Below are 16,876 nucleotides of genomic sequence, written 5' to 3'. Positions count from 1 at the left end.
TGGCATTAGTTGCAGGTCTTTAAACAGTGACTGATCAGGAATCATGATTCTGTTACACTTGATGTGATTACAACTGATTTACCATCACCTGCTGTTTCCCCTCAGTCTCGTGCGTCTCTACGGCCGCACGCTCATCTGCAGCAGCATCACTTGCCGGTTTTCGGTGGGATGAGACTTGTTGATGTGTCGCGTGAGCCCCGGTGAACTGAAGAATGTGGACGGACAGTGTTTGCACGTGAAGATCTGCTGCTGCTGCTGCTGTTGTTGTTGTTGCTGTTGCTGTTGCTGCTGCTCACAGTCCCCGCTGCTGCTCTCCTCTCTGTACGCGTGGAACACGCCGCCTCCCCCCAGAGTTCCCGCCAGCAACTCGTCCCTCATCGCGTGCCACAGGTGGTGCTTGTCCCTGATTTCCACCGACGGGAAACGCGCGCCGCACAGGTGACACAGACACACCTGGCTCTTCCCGCCGCTGTGCTCGCGCGCCTGGCCGTACTGTGACGCAGGCGGCGACGCTCGCGCCGTCACCTCGTGCGCGGCCAAGTGTTTCTTGAGGTAAGCCTGTCGGCGGAACTTCTTCCCGCAGTACCGGCACTCGTACACCTCCTCCTCCGGTAACGACTGGACAAACGAGAGAGGAGGATGCGGCAGCGAGGACAGCGACGGCGGTTGCTGCTGATGCGGCAGCTCCGCGTGCTCCTCCGGGCTTCCGTTGAGCAGTAGGCGGCTGGACGGTGGACTGTCCGCCGCTCTCTCTCCCGGGAGCCGGTAATGAGGCGAGGTGTCGTAGTGAGGAGGTGCGAGGCTGTCGCTGTCCGGGATGTCGCGAGACCGCGCGTGCATGAGGAGCCTGACGTTGCGGGAGCTGTCCATCGCTCTGTGGTGCTGATGCGTGTTGACGCGCAGCAGCTCGTTCTCCTTGCCCTCCATCTCCATCTGCTGCGTCTCGTGCGGTGCGATTAGTCCTCGCGCCTCCTTTAGCGGCTGGCTCTTGTGCGTGACGGCGTCTCCTCCCGCGTTATTCACGGGACGCGGTTTGTGCCACCGGCGGTGCGAGGCCAGGTTTGCGGGACAGCTGAAGACTTTGTCGCACTCGGGACAGCGGTACTCCACGCGCACGATGCGGGAGCACTTGTGCTGCGCGAGGGAGAACGGGTCAGAGTATTCCTCTTTACACAGCTGACAGATGAACTCTCTCAGCGGCTGATTCCCGGTGTTCACCGACGATTTCTCCCGCTGCCTCCTCAGCTCTGGACTCTCCTTCTTGATGCGCAGACCCAGCACCGGCGAGGTCGTCACCTCGTCCTCGAAGTTGAGTTTCCGGTTGAACTTTGCTTTCTTTGGCGCGCTGTTTGATGACTGTTTGTTGTGTCTGTTGTTCACGCGCTGATCCGCTTGAAGGAACGTGCGCTTTCTATCCGCGTGCTGCTGCTCCTGCTTCATTAAAGTTATTGGCGGGAACAAGTGCACGTGAGTCTCACTCGGGTCATATTTGTCTTTGTTACAGTAGTTTGGCGCGTGGTGGCTGCTGTTGCTCGCGAGGAGCCTCTCGATAGAAGCGGGGATGGAGGTCGGGGTGGAACTCACCATGAAGGGCAGCTCCGGTGCCGGGCACCTGCCGGGAAACAGCGCGCGCCTCTCTGCGTCCTCGTGCCGCTCCAGCAGTCTCGTGCCCACCGGTTTCACGGGGCTGCAGGACTCCGACACTGACAGGTCTCGTGGAGGTGGAGGAGGCGGAAAGAAGCAGGGGAAATCTTCCTCGGGAGTCACAACGTCCACCTCGCTCACCTGCTCCTCGGTCTCCGGTAACTGCGCGCGCCGGTCCGCCTCCGCTTCCAGCGCGGACTCCACGTGCGGGCTCCACGCCTCTCTGACACCGGCGGCGGTTAAGTCTTCGCGGGACACCGGGAGCTGTCCGTCCGTGCGGTGAAAGTGGAAGACGCTCAACCCGTGGCTGTGGTTTTCCAGCGCCGGCGGCGAAGAATCAGTGCTGCTGCTGCTGCTGCTGCTGCTGCTGCTGCTGATGCTGCTGATGATGATGCTGCCGCCGCTGCTGCCGCCGCTGCTGCTGCTGCTGCCATCGCCCTTATATGTTTCTGCCCTGTTGCTGCTGTTGTTTCTGGGCCGGTATGAAGCCGAGCACCGGCGGGTCCTCTTCACCAGAAATCCTCGAGGCATAGTGGTGATGGTCGAGGTGAGAGTGGTCCTCTCTCTCCTCACTCTCTCTCTCTGCGCGTGAAGGACAACTGTCTGAGAGCACTTTCAAGTAGCTCAGCTTTGAAGTGAGGAGGGCAAGCTCTCTCTCTCTCTCCCCCCTCTCCCTCCCTTCCCCCCTCCTCCCTCTTACCCAACCACCCACCACACACTTCCCCCTAAAGTCAGAATCTCTACCTGCTCTCGTGGACACAGGAGTAAAGCGTGAAAACCTCCCCCAGTAACTGTCCTGACCAGTGCCGGCTCAAGCCTTTATGGGGCCCTAAGCTGCATGTGATTCCCCTCCCACCAGCTCAGAGTGTAGCTGACTATTATGGATACAAATGTAAACATATACCAAGTGCTGCAGATACTTCTACATAAAAATACATGACAATAAGTTGTACTTTGGCTGCATTTACACTGCAGTGATCAGATATGATGACCCTGACAGTCTAAGCAGGGGGAAAGCATTTGGTTCAGATATCATCTGATGATTTGTATGTGGAAATAAATCTGATTCAATCACAGATACATCATGCATTTGAGACTACAATGTAAGCAATACACACGATCTACGATTTCTAAATTTCATAGTAACATCACTTTCCCTTTCACTTCATTTCTCAGCTCAGTGTGTGTGGTTTGTGTCTCCAGCAGATAACAAGTGTAAATGCAGATTTCAGATATGGGTCACTTTTTGAGAAAAAAATAAGATATCTGTAATTTCAATTTCAATTATATTAATATAAATATTCATTTCCCAGTAATACTTGCATCTTAATACAAGCCCATATCAAATTTCAACAGCTTGGACACCCCTGCGTTAGAGTATTCATTTATAGGCTATATATCAAGCATCTGAAGGAGCATTTGTAGTTTATTCTCTTATAAAACACATACTGTATGTTTATAGTTTTACGTCAAAATGCTACATATTAGTTTACTGTTTGTAAATGTGGCTCCACTCATTCCCTTCAAAATAAAGGATTATTTTATTGTTTGGTTAACAGCAGTGTGGAGAGCTGCTGCTGCCTGAATGGAGCTTTAATATCAAAATAAAACATTATCATCATAATAATGAACTGTACTGAAGTAACTCAAACTGTAACTGATGGGCAGTTAAGGTCAGGTCAGATTCTCTGGTTAAATAATAACAAGAATAATAATAATAGATCATTTTATTTCCATGTTGTATGTGGTAATTAACAGTGAGCTGAGAGCTGATCTGAGTGGTTTATGTCACATCTGTAATCAGCAGATAGTGATCATGTTTTAAAGTCTGCTAATGACCGTTTTTGTCCTCTGTCTCATTATCAGTGTCTTTTTTGTCTCAGCTGGTGAGAAAACCTCAGCCCCCCCCCCCCCCAATAGAAGCTGCTCTGGCTGATAAGAGATGGGACAGAGATTCATTCATTCATTCATCGGTGCATCCTCTCCTCCCCCGCGGGCTCGGGCTGGCTCCTCTGCGGGAGCAGGCGCTCTGTAGCTCGGCCAGTGAGCGCGGGCAGAGCCGCTGCCGTTCCCTGGAAATCAATCAAGGCGCGTGAGCGTGAGAACGAGCTCGGGGGGTCGTTGCTGGCGTGACCAGGGGCCCCCTGGGGAATAGACATGAGAATAGAAATGAGATGAGCGTCACTGTCTGTGTCCAAGACTAGAAACTAATTAGGCACCGAACTTCCTCACCCATTGCTTTGGTTTTGTTATTATTATTGTTGTTGTTGTCGTAATTATCTGTTTTAACCTCCCTCTGACCCCAGACACGTGACTGAGTGAGGTCTCCATTCAAAAACAACTCAGAAAAATAATGAGAAACATAATCAAAGTCACAGTGAGATTAATAATAACTTGTTTTAAAAACACATTTGGCTTAAAAGTCAAAAGTGTGTCTTATTTAAAAGGAGTTTTCTCTCTATGTGAATGACAAAAACTATTTGTCAAAGCTGAAAGTCCTTATACTACAATATAAACTGCTGTTATTATAAGTATTTCATGTTGTTTTGTATGCACTGCTGAGTGGCCACACCTCAGCAAACTCTTTTGTTGTGTCACTTAATGAACACTTTACGGACAAAAGTGTTGAATTCAGGTGTTTCAATCAGGCTTTGGTCTCTAGGCCCCTCCTTCTTCTTCTTAGACCCTAAGAAGTGTGGAAGCTGTTTTAGCTGCAATATTTGCTCATTACACTCCCTGCGTCCACATACTTTTGTCCATACAGTGTATTTCTGATGTGACATGGATGCATTTATGAATCTATGAACTGTGTCTTAACTATTGTTGCATGGTGTCTGTGCATCTTTGCAGGAGTGAAGCGTGGCTCCAGGCTGCCGCGTGCTCTGCATCGATGTTACAATAATGACACAAACGTCAGTCAGTCAGTTGATGTGAGGAGGGACTGACAGCGCTTTAAAAACAGCTAAACGTTCTCAATCTCCTGCAAGAAAAATATGGATCCATGTGAGTATGAGGCTTTCAGTGTGCGTGTGTGTGTGCGTGTGTGTGTGTGCGTGCATCGCATCAGTGAGCAGTGAGGTGATAATCCTCCAGACTGTTGAAAATGACTCTATTGATCTGTCGCTCACAGGCCTGTAAGTAGCGCAGTATCACACAGCCGCGCTGTTCCGCCTGTGTTTACATAGAGTTTACATCTTCATCTGTGTGTGCGGAGCCAGATGCACGATAATTATCACATTTATCACATTTCACGTGATCATTTTCCTGAGTCCAGTGTTAGGCTCTTTGAGTTCTGGTTGAGGTTTAATTTAGAGTTAATGATGTTGCTTATGATGGGCTGTACATTGTAATGTAGTTATGATACGTTATAACCCTGAGTTGGCCTCAGTTATCGGCCTCGTGAGTCCAATAACTGAAACTCTGTGAGGAGGAGAACTGGCGCTCACACAGTACGTTTATAAATCCAGTCTGAACATTTGGATCATAAGAGAAGTTAAGAGTCAGTGAGAGAACTGCATGTATCTGCAAAATGTCAGAAAATGTTGAAATGGGTTCTCAGTTTCCATGGTTTCTTTGTTTCGTGCAGCAAAGAAAACACAACATGTTCACATTTAACCAGCTGAAGTTTGTTTACTTATTCAAAGTAGTCGTTGCAGCTCCACAATGAATGCGTTTTTAGTAACATGCAGAAACACAGACACATTCTAACGTGACACTGTAACAATAATTGTTGTTAAAATGAACGGAACAGGAAAAATCTCTCTCTCACACATTCATTGACATAATGCATTCCCTAACCCTTACCCTAACCATCACAACTAAGTGCCTCACCATAACCTTTACCCTAAAACCAGGTCTTAACCCTGAAAGAGACGTTTTGTTTTGTCCTCACTTCCTTAGGTGTACAAGTGTTTTGGTGCTCACAAAGATACCTATACAAGAACACACACGTACACCTGTAACGTCTGTCACACGTCACTAAAATGACTCTCTGACTCCATCTAGTGGTGGAGATTCTCAGGAGCCAAATTGTTGCTCGTAAAAACCAAATCCATCTGAAGTTTATTTCCATGTCTGTGTCTCAGCGCTCACACGTCTCATACACAACCAGCAGATTAATTTAATCCCTGTTAGGATTGAAACGTGAAATTTAGACTCAATCTAATGATGCAAGAGAAAGTTAAGATTGATTTGATGAACTTCATGGACTCACATGTGAGTCCATGAAAAGTCTGCAAAATGATCATCATTTATTGTAACTGTAGGCTTTTATTGTTTATAAGGATATACTGCATCACACAGTGAATTTATTTAACTTATAATAAAATGATTTAGAGTCAAATATGTTTTAAAGATTCTTCTCAGTTGCTTTTGTGGTTCCCCGTCCGTCTCAGATCCGCAGCGCAAGGACTGATTTGACGTCTTTTCAGTTCTCTGTTCAACAGAAACAGCGTGTGGCTCTCTGACTCCCCCTGCTGACAGAGTTCTTCTCTGCAGAGTAAACAGCTGCTCTCTGATGACTCCACCTGACCATAATCCGCTCCAGTGTCTGTACCACATGACCACAGAAGTGTGCATCAGCAAAAATTAGGTCAGAGTTGATTTATTTTTCTGCTGCTGTTCAGGTGTCAGGTTCAGGTGTGTTTATTTATTATTTTATTCAAGGAAATGAGACACTTGACTTCTGTTATCATCTGTGAAAGACAGGAAACTGGAGCTGTGGATCTCTGTGAGGGTGTAAATGCTGAACTTTAGGTTTAAATAATGCAAATATTAATATAAGTTAAGCTTCAGTTCAACATTCAATATGTAAAAGATTCACAGTGTGTTGGATATTTGCCACATGAGATACATCACTATATTAAATACTTTATATTCTAACACAAGGATGAGAACTTCAATATCTTTCTTCCAACGTCTGTGTTTTACGCTTGTTTTAAATGTCCAGTGTGTAAAAAGTTATTTTCATTTGGCAGAAATTGAAGATAAAAGGATTAAGTGTACGATCACCTGATTGTATGAATTGTTCTTTTATGTTTTTATATCACATTTGTCAGAGAATGGAGAAGTGAGGAATGTTCAGCTGCTACTTCACCTAATTCATTTTTACACGCTGACCTGAGGGCGGGGCAGGGAAACTCTACAGGAAGCACAGACACTGAAACCAGAGGCAGTGGTGATTATTTCAAAATAAAACAGGAAACGGAACATAAGAAGACTCAGGATGGTTTGTTTTTTACATTAATTCTTCTCATGTTCATTTGAATAACACATTTAAAATGATTAAGGTGTGATATTTGTGCAGATCTGTTTTTCTGTCATCTGTAGAAAGTTGCAGTGGACTGGCCATCCCCCCCCCCCCCCCCCCCCCCACACACACACACAAACACCCCTCATCAGTGCAGACTCAGCAACACAAAAGTGCAAAGTAATGAGAACTAAAAGCCACGCTCTGTTGTTCTGTTAAAGACACCCACGTTCAAAGCTGCCCTGTCAGAGTCCTGACCTGCTGCCACCTTTACTCCACCTCGTCATGAAACTGTACTCTAACCTACTTTGTGTCTTTAAGACAAAATCAGTCCTTTATTAGTCCTGCAGTGTCCTAGCAGCAAAGATAATAAATAAGAATAAACATGCATTTCCACATAATGTGAAAGTACAATATAGAAAGATATTAACAATACGACTGTAATAAGATCAAATAGAACGTACATTATAGTCCAGAATATTTGAATTCTGCTTCGCTTTAACCAACCTTGTTGAAACATGTCTGCATGAATCATCTATTTATACATTTATGATCATCATCACTCATTTACACGGGTTTTCCCTTCTTCTGTTCTTTCTTTCTGACACGAAGTGAAATGAAACGTGAACAGACGGTCGGTCACTCACATCACACGGCTGTGAAAGAAGCAGAAAGTGGAGGAGGAGGAGGAGAAGACGAGGAAGCAGGTAAAAAAACAAAAAAGACGCAGGTGATCGCTGTAAAACTCCAGCTCAGTTCATGTCTCACTGTCATGTGATCAGCGCATTATTTGATGAGTCATCATTCAGTTTGCGTGTTATGGTGTGTGTGTGCATGTGATGAGTCATTTAGTGTTGTACTCATGTCGACTCATGTCCAGAACTCTCAGGGATTCCCACTGACACACACACACACACACACACACGTGCACTGATACTGTACAAGCAGGTGTGACACACACTGACACAGTCTATGTATAAAATACTTAAAAGGGGACACTTTTAGAGTAAAAGTACAAGTAAGTTACCAGAAAAGTATTTTATGGAAATTATTGTAGTTTATTGTAGCCTTTAAAGGGTTACATTAGTTTGAATAGGCCGACTCATTTAAAGGGAAAATATATATAAAGAGACTTGGATCGTTTCAAACGTTAATAATCCTCCTAAATGATAATTTCCTTCTCGTCATTTAAAGAATGTTTGAATGCAAACAGGAAGAGTTTTTATTCACCACACAAAAAAACATCACTAGATCAGATATGAGATATATATTAAAAAAAAACATACTGGCTACCCGTACATTTACAGCCATGAAAATAAAACTGTACTATAGATATAAAGACTCATCTGCAGTACCGTCACAGCCCACTAGGGGGCTGCGGCCCACACTTTTGGGAATTGCTGAACTAAATTAGAGGCAATAAAATCAGATGATAATCTTTCGTCTCCGCAGTGCAGCTGTTGATGCTTCTGCTTTCTGTAATAAAACACACACAGACACACAACATGACACATGAGAGAGAGAGAGAGTGCTGAGTGTGTCTATATTTGAACTGTTACATACTACAGCTTTAAAAGAAAAGAAGCCACCATGTTAAGGACGATTACAAAGAATCGCTGCTTTTATCAAACACAATTTATAAATGTGTGTTTGGCAGCGCGTTGGTCCGGGAAATGTACGAGGTTAAATCCTTCATGTGCAAAAATCACAGCGACAGTCAAATGTACACCGTCTCTTCTACTGTGTCTTCTACCGTCTCTTCTACCGACTCTTCTACCGTCTCTTCTACCGTGTCTTCTACCGTCTCTTCTACCGTCTCTTCTACCGTCTCTTCTACTGTGTCTTCTACCGTCTCTTCTACTGTCTCTTCTACTGTGTCTTCTACCGTCTCTTCTACTGTGTCTTCTACCGTCTCTTCTACCGTCTCTGCTACCGTGTCTTCTACCGTGTCTTCTACCGTCTCTTCTACCGTCTCTTCTACCTTTCCCCTGTTTCCAGTTGAAGCACATTCCTGCTGAAGCACTGATGACTCACAGTTACATGCAGCAAAGCAACAAAGGAAAATCACAAATATTGATCACACACACACACACACCAGGGTCAGTAATTATTGCTGTACTTTTTTCTCGGCTATATTCAGCACGTTGGAATTTTTGTACGTTTTTTTTACTTCACACTTTAGCATCAGATAAATCAGTGATCTGACTTCCAGTCAAAATGATTCATGTCCTCTGCGTCCGATCATCCTAACCTCATCAGTTAAACATCTTTACTGAAGCTGTTCTCTCACTCAAGAGTCACGGCTCACTTAAATTCTTCCTTGTGATCTCGATCAGTCGTTCGCAGAAAACCCTGCTCAGGACTCATAAATGTATTTAATCTTTTTCTTTTCACAGAGTTCTTATAATTAACATAATATTACATTTACTCACTTTACTGTAATTGAGTCGGTTTTTTGTGTACTTGTACTTTTTAAAGTCATTTTACTTTTACTTAAGTACTTTTTTTTGGAAGTGTTACTGCTATATTTTTGAAATCTAGACAGGTGAATGATGAGGACAGGTGAGGACAGGTGAATGATGGGGTCAGGTGAGGACAGGTGAATGTTGAGGACAGGAGAATGATAAGGACAGGTGAGGACAGGTGAATGATGGGGTCAGGTGAGGACAGGTGAAAGTTGAGGACAGGAGAATGGTGAGGACAGGTGAATGTTGAGGACAGGTGAATGATAGGGACTGGTTGGTATTTGCTTTTTGCTTTGCATTTTTCAGTTTTTCGACTAAAATGTAAAAACATCTATAAATAAAAAGTATATAAAAACAAAAAAAGCACATATATCACTTGAAAATAGTTGTTTGTCAAAATAATATTAGATGCTCATCAAAGGCGTTATTATGCTAACATTTGCTTTGTCTTGAGGTTTTATTGTCTTAAAAAGATAGGAAAGGTGGGAAGTGACATTAAAAAAAAACGTTTGATCATGCAAAGATAGAATTAAAATATTCAATATTCCCATCATAAAATCATAAAATACAAATCAATGCCTTGCAGTCAGCTGTGTGCACGTTTTACTGACTGTGAACTTGTTGTATTTTCAATGATCAGTGTGTGGGAATGTTGTCTGTGTTGTCCTCACATTCTAGTACACATTATGCAAAGTCAATTCTTCTTAATGTAGTGAATACTCTGGGGTTTCAAACGTCAGTGCTTGAAAAATCATTTGCATATCTGTGAGCCTCCTTTCCTGATTGTAATCCTGTTGCTCAACTGCTGCTAACGTGACAGCAGAAAAAAAGTGCTGAGACTGAGCGAAGCATGAGCTTCCCAGTCTAACTGGTCACACGCGCTGAACAATGGGAGGTAAAAAACAAGGCCTGGAGTTTCCCCCAGGCCTCCAGAACATCATGTTCATCTGGCTGATGACTATCATCTAAAGGGGCAGGTCACAGCCTCGCTCGCTAAGTCTCGCAGAACTTGGAATCTTTCCATTTTATCTGCGAGGAACTTGAATATTTGACCTGATGTGAGGTTCCTGGAAGAGAGAGAGAGTGACTGCAGGTTTGAGCAACTTGTCGGTAACATCTGCAGCAGCAGCAGCAGAGTTAGTCACTGTGTTTCAGAAACAGCTGCCAGGATGTTCAGCACAATTAGTAAATGCATACATGCTTCACTTCACTGATCGTAAGACAGTAAGATAATCTGCACCATTTGAGTGTCGACCCCACAGAATACTCAGACTGGTGCACAGAGGGGGAGCGTTTTGTGTCATGAACCCCAGTTTGAGAACCAGTGAACGGAAAGATGGTGAATTTCTTTTTTTTCTTTTTCTTTTTTTTAAATGCTGAGACTACAGAGGCAACTTGTTGGTTTGAGGATTTAAGTATTAGTGTAGATGTGTGACTCCCATACCACTGTATAGATTTTAACATATTTGATTGACCCTTAAGAGTTCCCTTAAAAAAAACTTACTATTTTGTTCTTAGTGGCAGAAAACGTCACCTTCCCAAAATCTGCAGTAAAAATATAAACATTTTTTCCACTTTAAATTAGTCAATCTTTTCAGCCTGAAATATACATATCAAATATTAATTTTAGAAGTAAAAGTATTAAGTATTAAGTAAAAAGTGGTGTGTTGTCTTTCAACTGAAAGGTTGTGTATTCAATTCCTGGCCCTGCTTGTCTATATACAGTATGTGTCCTTGAGCAAAGACACTTAACCCCATGTTGAAGCGTGTGCTTCTTCTTCTTCTGATTTGATTTGGTCGTAATGAGTAACAGAGACAGTTAGAGGAACATGTAGTGGAGTAAAAGTAAAAGTTGCTAGAAATATAAATAACAAATTAAAGTACAGATATGTTAATTTTGTACTTCAAGGGCGGTTTTACCCATTTTTTCCCACTTGGTCAATAAAAATTTCAAAAAACATTTTTTTCACTCATAAAACTTGACAGAAACACAGTAAAGAGCAGTGTAGAGTTTTTATTTTCTTTGAAGGAAGTGACTTTTGGTCAATTTTATTCATTGTCATTTACAATCCTCACGTCCTCTGTTGTTGTGGGAATGAGACTTGTGTCTCAGATCCTCTGTCTGCTGATCGAATAACACATTTATTAATTTAAGTACAGTAAGATTACATTACAACATTGATTTCTTACTTAGTTCTGTGAAACCATTTTTGAAAAAACAACAACTACGACAAAATGAGCTTTAAATGTTCGCTGTGTAAGAATGGGTGACATCTAATGGTGACACTGTAAAAACCGCAGGACTCGTCTGTTTACCCTTCCCTATTCCAAGTGCATTGGGTAACTATGGTGGTGTTTGCACACCATAAAGCATGTCATTCTTCTCTGTTTGCAGAATAAGCTCCTTCTTCAAAATGGCTACTGCAGGAACATGACAGTACAAGATGGCAGCCTCTGTAAAGCATCAAAAAACCAAACAATCTTTCATTTAAAGTGATTAAAGACATAATTATGGGTTTTACATCCAGTTTGAATACATAATAAACCCTCTTAAATGTCACACACAGGACCTTTAAACCACTTTAAAACGCTGTTTATGTACAAATATCTGTTAACATGAAGACCAATGTCATGATGTGTCAGCACAGATGCCAGCATCAGATCCAGCATAAGCGTCACCGTGTGGTGTCCGTGTTTTTGACAAACGTGCTGCAATCACGTAAAGTTTTGGAGGAAAGTCCTGCGCCGAGGCCGTGCAGAGCAACATTTCCTCTTGTTTTAGTGACTCAGCAGCAGGGACATGCTGACAAACAGCCTTGTAGTTTGAGGACTTTCCATACTTCCATCCCTCTGCTCCTGTTCCTCAGAATCTCATGAATGGAATAGTAATTAAACGAAAACAACAGTAAGAGGCGATTATCTGGGCCCCCAAGCCAAGAGAGCAGACCCTGAAATCAGCATCAGACTTGCACTGAAGTGGTTTGTTTTTATTTTGTAGTTGCAATGCATGCATTAACAACTACAAATGTTTCCCTTGGTTTTGCATTTTATGAAGTGTCTTTTTACAAAACATTATGACATTTCTTATGGAAAGATAAGTGCAATTTCAACAATATTATGCCTAAAATGACCATTTACACAGGTGCAGTACAACCTACAGATCACAGGTATCTGGAACTGAGAAATATGGTATTTGACATTATGATTAGCTTCTAATTATACTGTGAAATTTTCACAAATTCATCCTCTGGTGGGCTAGATTGGACCCTCTGGTGGGCTAGTTCTGGCCCGCGGGCCATGTGTTTGACACCCCTGCTTCAAAGTTTAAAAACATAAGTAAATATCAATAATATCAATAATAATTGTATCAATAACAGTCAAGTACTGGCTTCTCTGAGTTAGTGGTGGTGGTGTCAAATTCAGCTTAGGGCCCCATAAGTCTTGGGCCGGCCCTGGTATCTAATAATTCTTAGTTTAATAGACTGTAAATGCAGAAAATAGCACATTTGTTAATGGAAATGTGGTATTTTTGTAATGTTGTAGGAGTGCAGCAGATGTAGACTGCTGTATGACTGCAGAATGACTGCAGACTGCCTGTGTGTTTATAATGTGTCTGAAATCCCCTCCTGGAGCCAGAGATCTGTGTACTGTGTTATTCTGAGTGACACTTTTCTGGAAATCCCCCACCTCGCTGTAAGCTCCGCCCCCCGCCCTCCCTCCCTCCCTCAGAAACTGCTGCTGCACATCACGGTCCGCAGACAAACGCACCCCGACACCGACAACACCACACGAACACAAACATGGACCTGCACCGGACCAGTATACTCAACCAAATGGATTACAACCGAGATTCTAAAGACGAGAAGGCGGCGCAGTCGACAGAGGAGCGGCTCGACAGCGGCCTGGACTCCCTGAAGGAGGAGGAGTACCAGGCTGTGGCGGACGAGATCCGCCAGCTCCACTTGAGCCTCGAGCCGCCGAATCACCAACATCCACCCGCTGCAGTCGAGGAGCAGCCGGAGTGGAAAACACAGACCACGGAGGACGGAGACACGTAAGTCATTTCACGCGTGAGTTTGTCGGGAGTTTAGCAGCAGAGTCACTGGAGCAGGCCCAGCTCGGGTCTCGGAGGAAATTTGATTCCTTTTCCTGTGGGGAACGGGTTTGTGACTGAAGTCTTTACAACGCACAGGCCTGACTTTGAGTTTGGCCTCAAAACTTCAATGCTTTAAAAACTAAGTCACTCCAGAGCTGAGGAAACACAGAGGCGGTGTTGGGTTAGTTAATGGCTTTATGTTCGTCCGTGGCCGCTGGTTCTGGACGTAAACAAAAGGCTTCATTATCAGGAGGGAATCTACTATGGCCGCGGGTCAGGTTGGGAAAGTCCCAGGCGCGCGGCCAAGGAATTCGACGGACACGCGCGCGCCTATGAAACGAGAAGAAGAAGAAGAGGAAAAAAAAAAGTAGAAAAAAGTCCTTAAATTACAGCAGTGGAGACAGAGAGTGAAACCCTACACTCACTGAGCTGCCTGTGCCTTATTGTTGCAGGAAAACTAAAGCCAGTGTCGATAAACGAGTCACTAAATCAGCTCATAATATCGTTTTTCTGCTAAAAAATATGAGTTTGATAATAAAAATGATGCTTTAACGTGAATATTTGAGGTCTCTTTAAGCTGCTGTGCATGAAGCATTTCAAACTTTCACATTCACTCAGTAGCTTTTATCCAAGTGTGCAGTAAACAGACCAAAGCCTCTACTGTATGTTACACAACTGCAGTCAGAGGCTGTGCATTCATCATCATCATCATCATCATAATTATCATCATTATCGTCATTGTTGTTAAATGAGTTTCCACTGGGTCAGAGTTGAACATTGTGACTCGGGGGAATGAACTCTTGGAAGCATGAAAAACCGTGTTACTTTGATTTGAAGTTGAGCTCATGTGTGACGTGTGTTAAAGCCACAGCTCTGCAGTGGGTTTTAATGTGTTTAAAACATCACACAACAACCTATTCACACTGGTTTTCAGTCTGTCCGTCCCCACGTATTCCCACTTCATTATCTAAAGTGGTCAGTGTCAGTGGCAGCAGGATTATCTCTCGTCAGCAACACTTCCTGAAGGATCCTGAGGCATTTCCAGGCCACATGAGATCTTTCTAACTTGAGTTTTGCCCAGAAAAAGCTCCAGTTTTTCATATAAAGGAGCCAGTGATTCTGCTCTAAACTATTGTATGTTCAATCTAAATATTTCTGTCATGGTCATAGGTGTGTACAAGCTTGTTGTTTGTTTATTTATTTACAAAATGTCAGTGGTTACAGGTCTTTAACAGCTTTGTTCTGTATCTCTACAGGCTACTACACCTGGCCGTCATCCATGAAGCCAAAGATTACATCAGATCTATGGTTGATGTGTCCAGGAACACAGACTTCCTGGACAGACAGAATGACCTGAGACAGGTATGTGAGGTCTTACCGTCACTGTCTTACCCCTCTGTCTTTTTTTTTTACACAAAGAACTTATTTCGATATTTTTCTCCCACTCCAGACTGCTCTCCACTTAGCGGTAATAACGAACCAGGCTGACGTGTGTCAGCACCTGCTGGCGTCCGGCTGCGACCCCACGCTGGTGGACAACAGGGGGGACACGCCTCTTCACATCGCCTGTCGTCATGGCAACCTGCTGTGCTTCAGCGTCCTCACGCAGTACTCTCGCTCTCAGCACCTACACACGGCGATGGCTGCATACAACTACGATGGTGAGTCGGTAGTATATGAACAGAAGTTTATATTATTAATATTAGATGAAGTTAAAAAGGTTCACCACTGTCTGCGCTATTAGGAGAGAGCAGAGGACTTTAGTAGGAACGCTTGGTGTTCAGAGTATTTTGTGGAGATGGTAATTTCTGCTTTAGAAAACAGACGTGACACTGACCGGTCTGCTCACGGTCTCGGCTTCTATTTACGACGGGCGGTGGACGAAAATATAATTTCAGCTGCCCATTATCCATGAACACTATGATTAGACAGAAGGAAGTGTTTAAGCATGAGGAATACTCTTTCATAGCGTCACATTATGAGCTTCTACTTTTAGACTTGTACACAAATGGGTCATAAAAAGCACATTTTTACAAGTAAATGTTGAATTGTGTTGTTTTCTGAATTATAATTCACACACAGAGCTGTTGACGTGAGTTAAACTGATCTTGTGTTGTTTTGTGTCGTTCAGGTCAGAACTGCCTCCATCTCGCCTCAGTTCATGGTTTCCTGTCACTGGTGGAGAACATGGTTGAGCTTGGAGCTGACATCAACTCAAAGGTACGTAACACACACACACACACACACAACGCGACATTTACATATGAAAATACACGCTTAAAATCCACAGTTTAAGACCCAGTCAACACTTTTACCTTTGCACATTAACATCTTCTGTCCTCTCTTAGGAGCAGCACAATGGCCGCAGCGCGCTGCACCTGGCTGTGGATCAGCAGAACCTCTCGCTGGTCCAACTGCTGCTGAAAAAGGGAGCGGACGCCAACCTCCTGACCTCGGGAGGCCACTCCCCCTACCACCTCACCTACGGCTACAGCAGCTTTGACATCAGGCAGGAGCTGTACTCGCGGACCAACCCTGCACTGAGGGATCTACCCGACAGTGAATCAGACGACAGCGAGGAAGAGGAGGACGACAAGTCTGACGAGGAGGTGCGTGGAGAGAATTGTGTCATTTTAATAATGAATGAAAATCTCTTGCTTTGTGTGTGTGTGTGTGTGTGTGTGTGTGTGTGTGTGTAACCATTTCCTCTCTCCTCCACAGGTGGGTTATGATGACATTCACTGGAATGGACATTAGCAGGAAACGAGAGACGCGGGGGAAGTTACAGAGGAACGAGGCTGTGATGATGGCAGTGAAGGACTGAAGGAATGGCTCGGCTCGTCTGCTGCCCTCTGGAACGATGTCACGGCAGCCCGGTGGCGGTGTGGGTGACGCGGAGCAGGCGTTAAACCGCTGACAAAAAAAAAGGACAGACGGGCAGCTGCAAAAGGGCAAAGATGGAGACCGGTGGCCGAAGAAACCCTGCGAGGACTGCAGGCTGCAGGAGAGCAAACGGCAAGGTGTGAACTGACACTTTAGCACGTGACGGCTTTGCTACACCATGAGAGGATCGCTTGTGTTCTGCGAACATCGTTATCACAAACGACAGCAACCACACAGATGAACCGTGCAACAGCTCTGTTGTGTGATATTGTAAATGCTGTGTATACTGAGATGTATTTTTTATGGAATCTGTGAATCTGTACAGTTTGAGTAGGTTGTAAATGTCAGACAGCAAACAGCGCAGCAAACTCCAGTTAAATTAAAAGACGCATATTTAACAGATACGGCCTTGTGTGTGTGATTAAACGGGAAATGTTCAAAATTGAAGGTTGGTCATTTAAATATAGTTGGTAAATAATGTTGTACACACGACCTCCATCACATGACAAAGATTATTTCAACAAACCTGATCTGTTGAAA

General features: G+C 44.0%; 2 protein-coding genes across 2 annotated transcripts; one reads left to right on the top strand and one right to left on the bottom strand.

Annotated features, from left to right (window-relative positions):
* Positions 1-8: 8 nt before the first annotated feature.
* On the bottom strand, positions 9-2,175 carry LOC131445215 (insulinoma-associated protein 2). The gene is made up of 2 exons (XM_058616145.1): positions 2,016-2,175; positions 9-1,928 (listed from the first exon to the last, which is right to left on the bottom strand). The coding sequence occupies exons 1-2, from the start codon at positions 2,173-2,175 to the stop codon at positions 118-120; spliced, it is 1,971 nt and encodes a 656-aa protein (XP_058472128.1). The 3' UTR covers positions 9-117.
* Positions 2,176-7,504: 5,329 nt separating this feature from the next.
* nfkbiab (nuclear factor of kappa light polypeptide gene enhancer in B-cells inhibitor, alpha b) lies at positions 7,505-16,738 on the top strand. The gene is made up of 7 exons (XM_058616295.1): positions 7,505-7,599; positions 13,087-13,411; positions 14,710-14,815; positions 14,904-15,114; positions 15,585-15,673; positions 15,802-16,062; positions 16,175-16,738. Exons 1-7 carry the CDS (start codon positions 7,509-7,511, stop codon positions 16,208-16,210), a joined length of 1,119 nt encoding a protein of 372 aa, XP_058472278.1. The 5' UTR covers positions 7,505-7,508; the 3' UTR covers positions 16,211-16,738.
* The last annotated feature ends 138 nt before the right edge of the window (positions 16,739-16,876 follow it).

The sequence above is a fragment of the Solea solea genome, chromosome 18, assembly GCF_958295425.1.
Source record: "Solea solea chromosome 18, fSolSol10.1, whole genome shotgun sequence".
NCBI classification, from domain to species: Eukaryota; Metazoa; Chordata; class Actinopteri; order Pleuronectiformes; family Soleidae; genus Solea; species Solea solea.
Note: the sequence above shows the minus strand (reverse complement) of the source record. Positions and strands in the feature narration are given on the sequence as shown.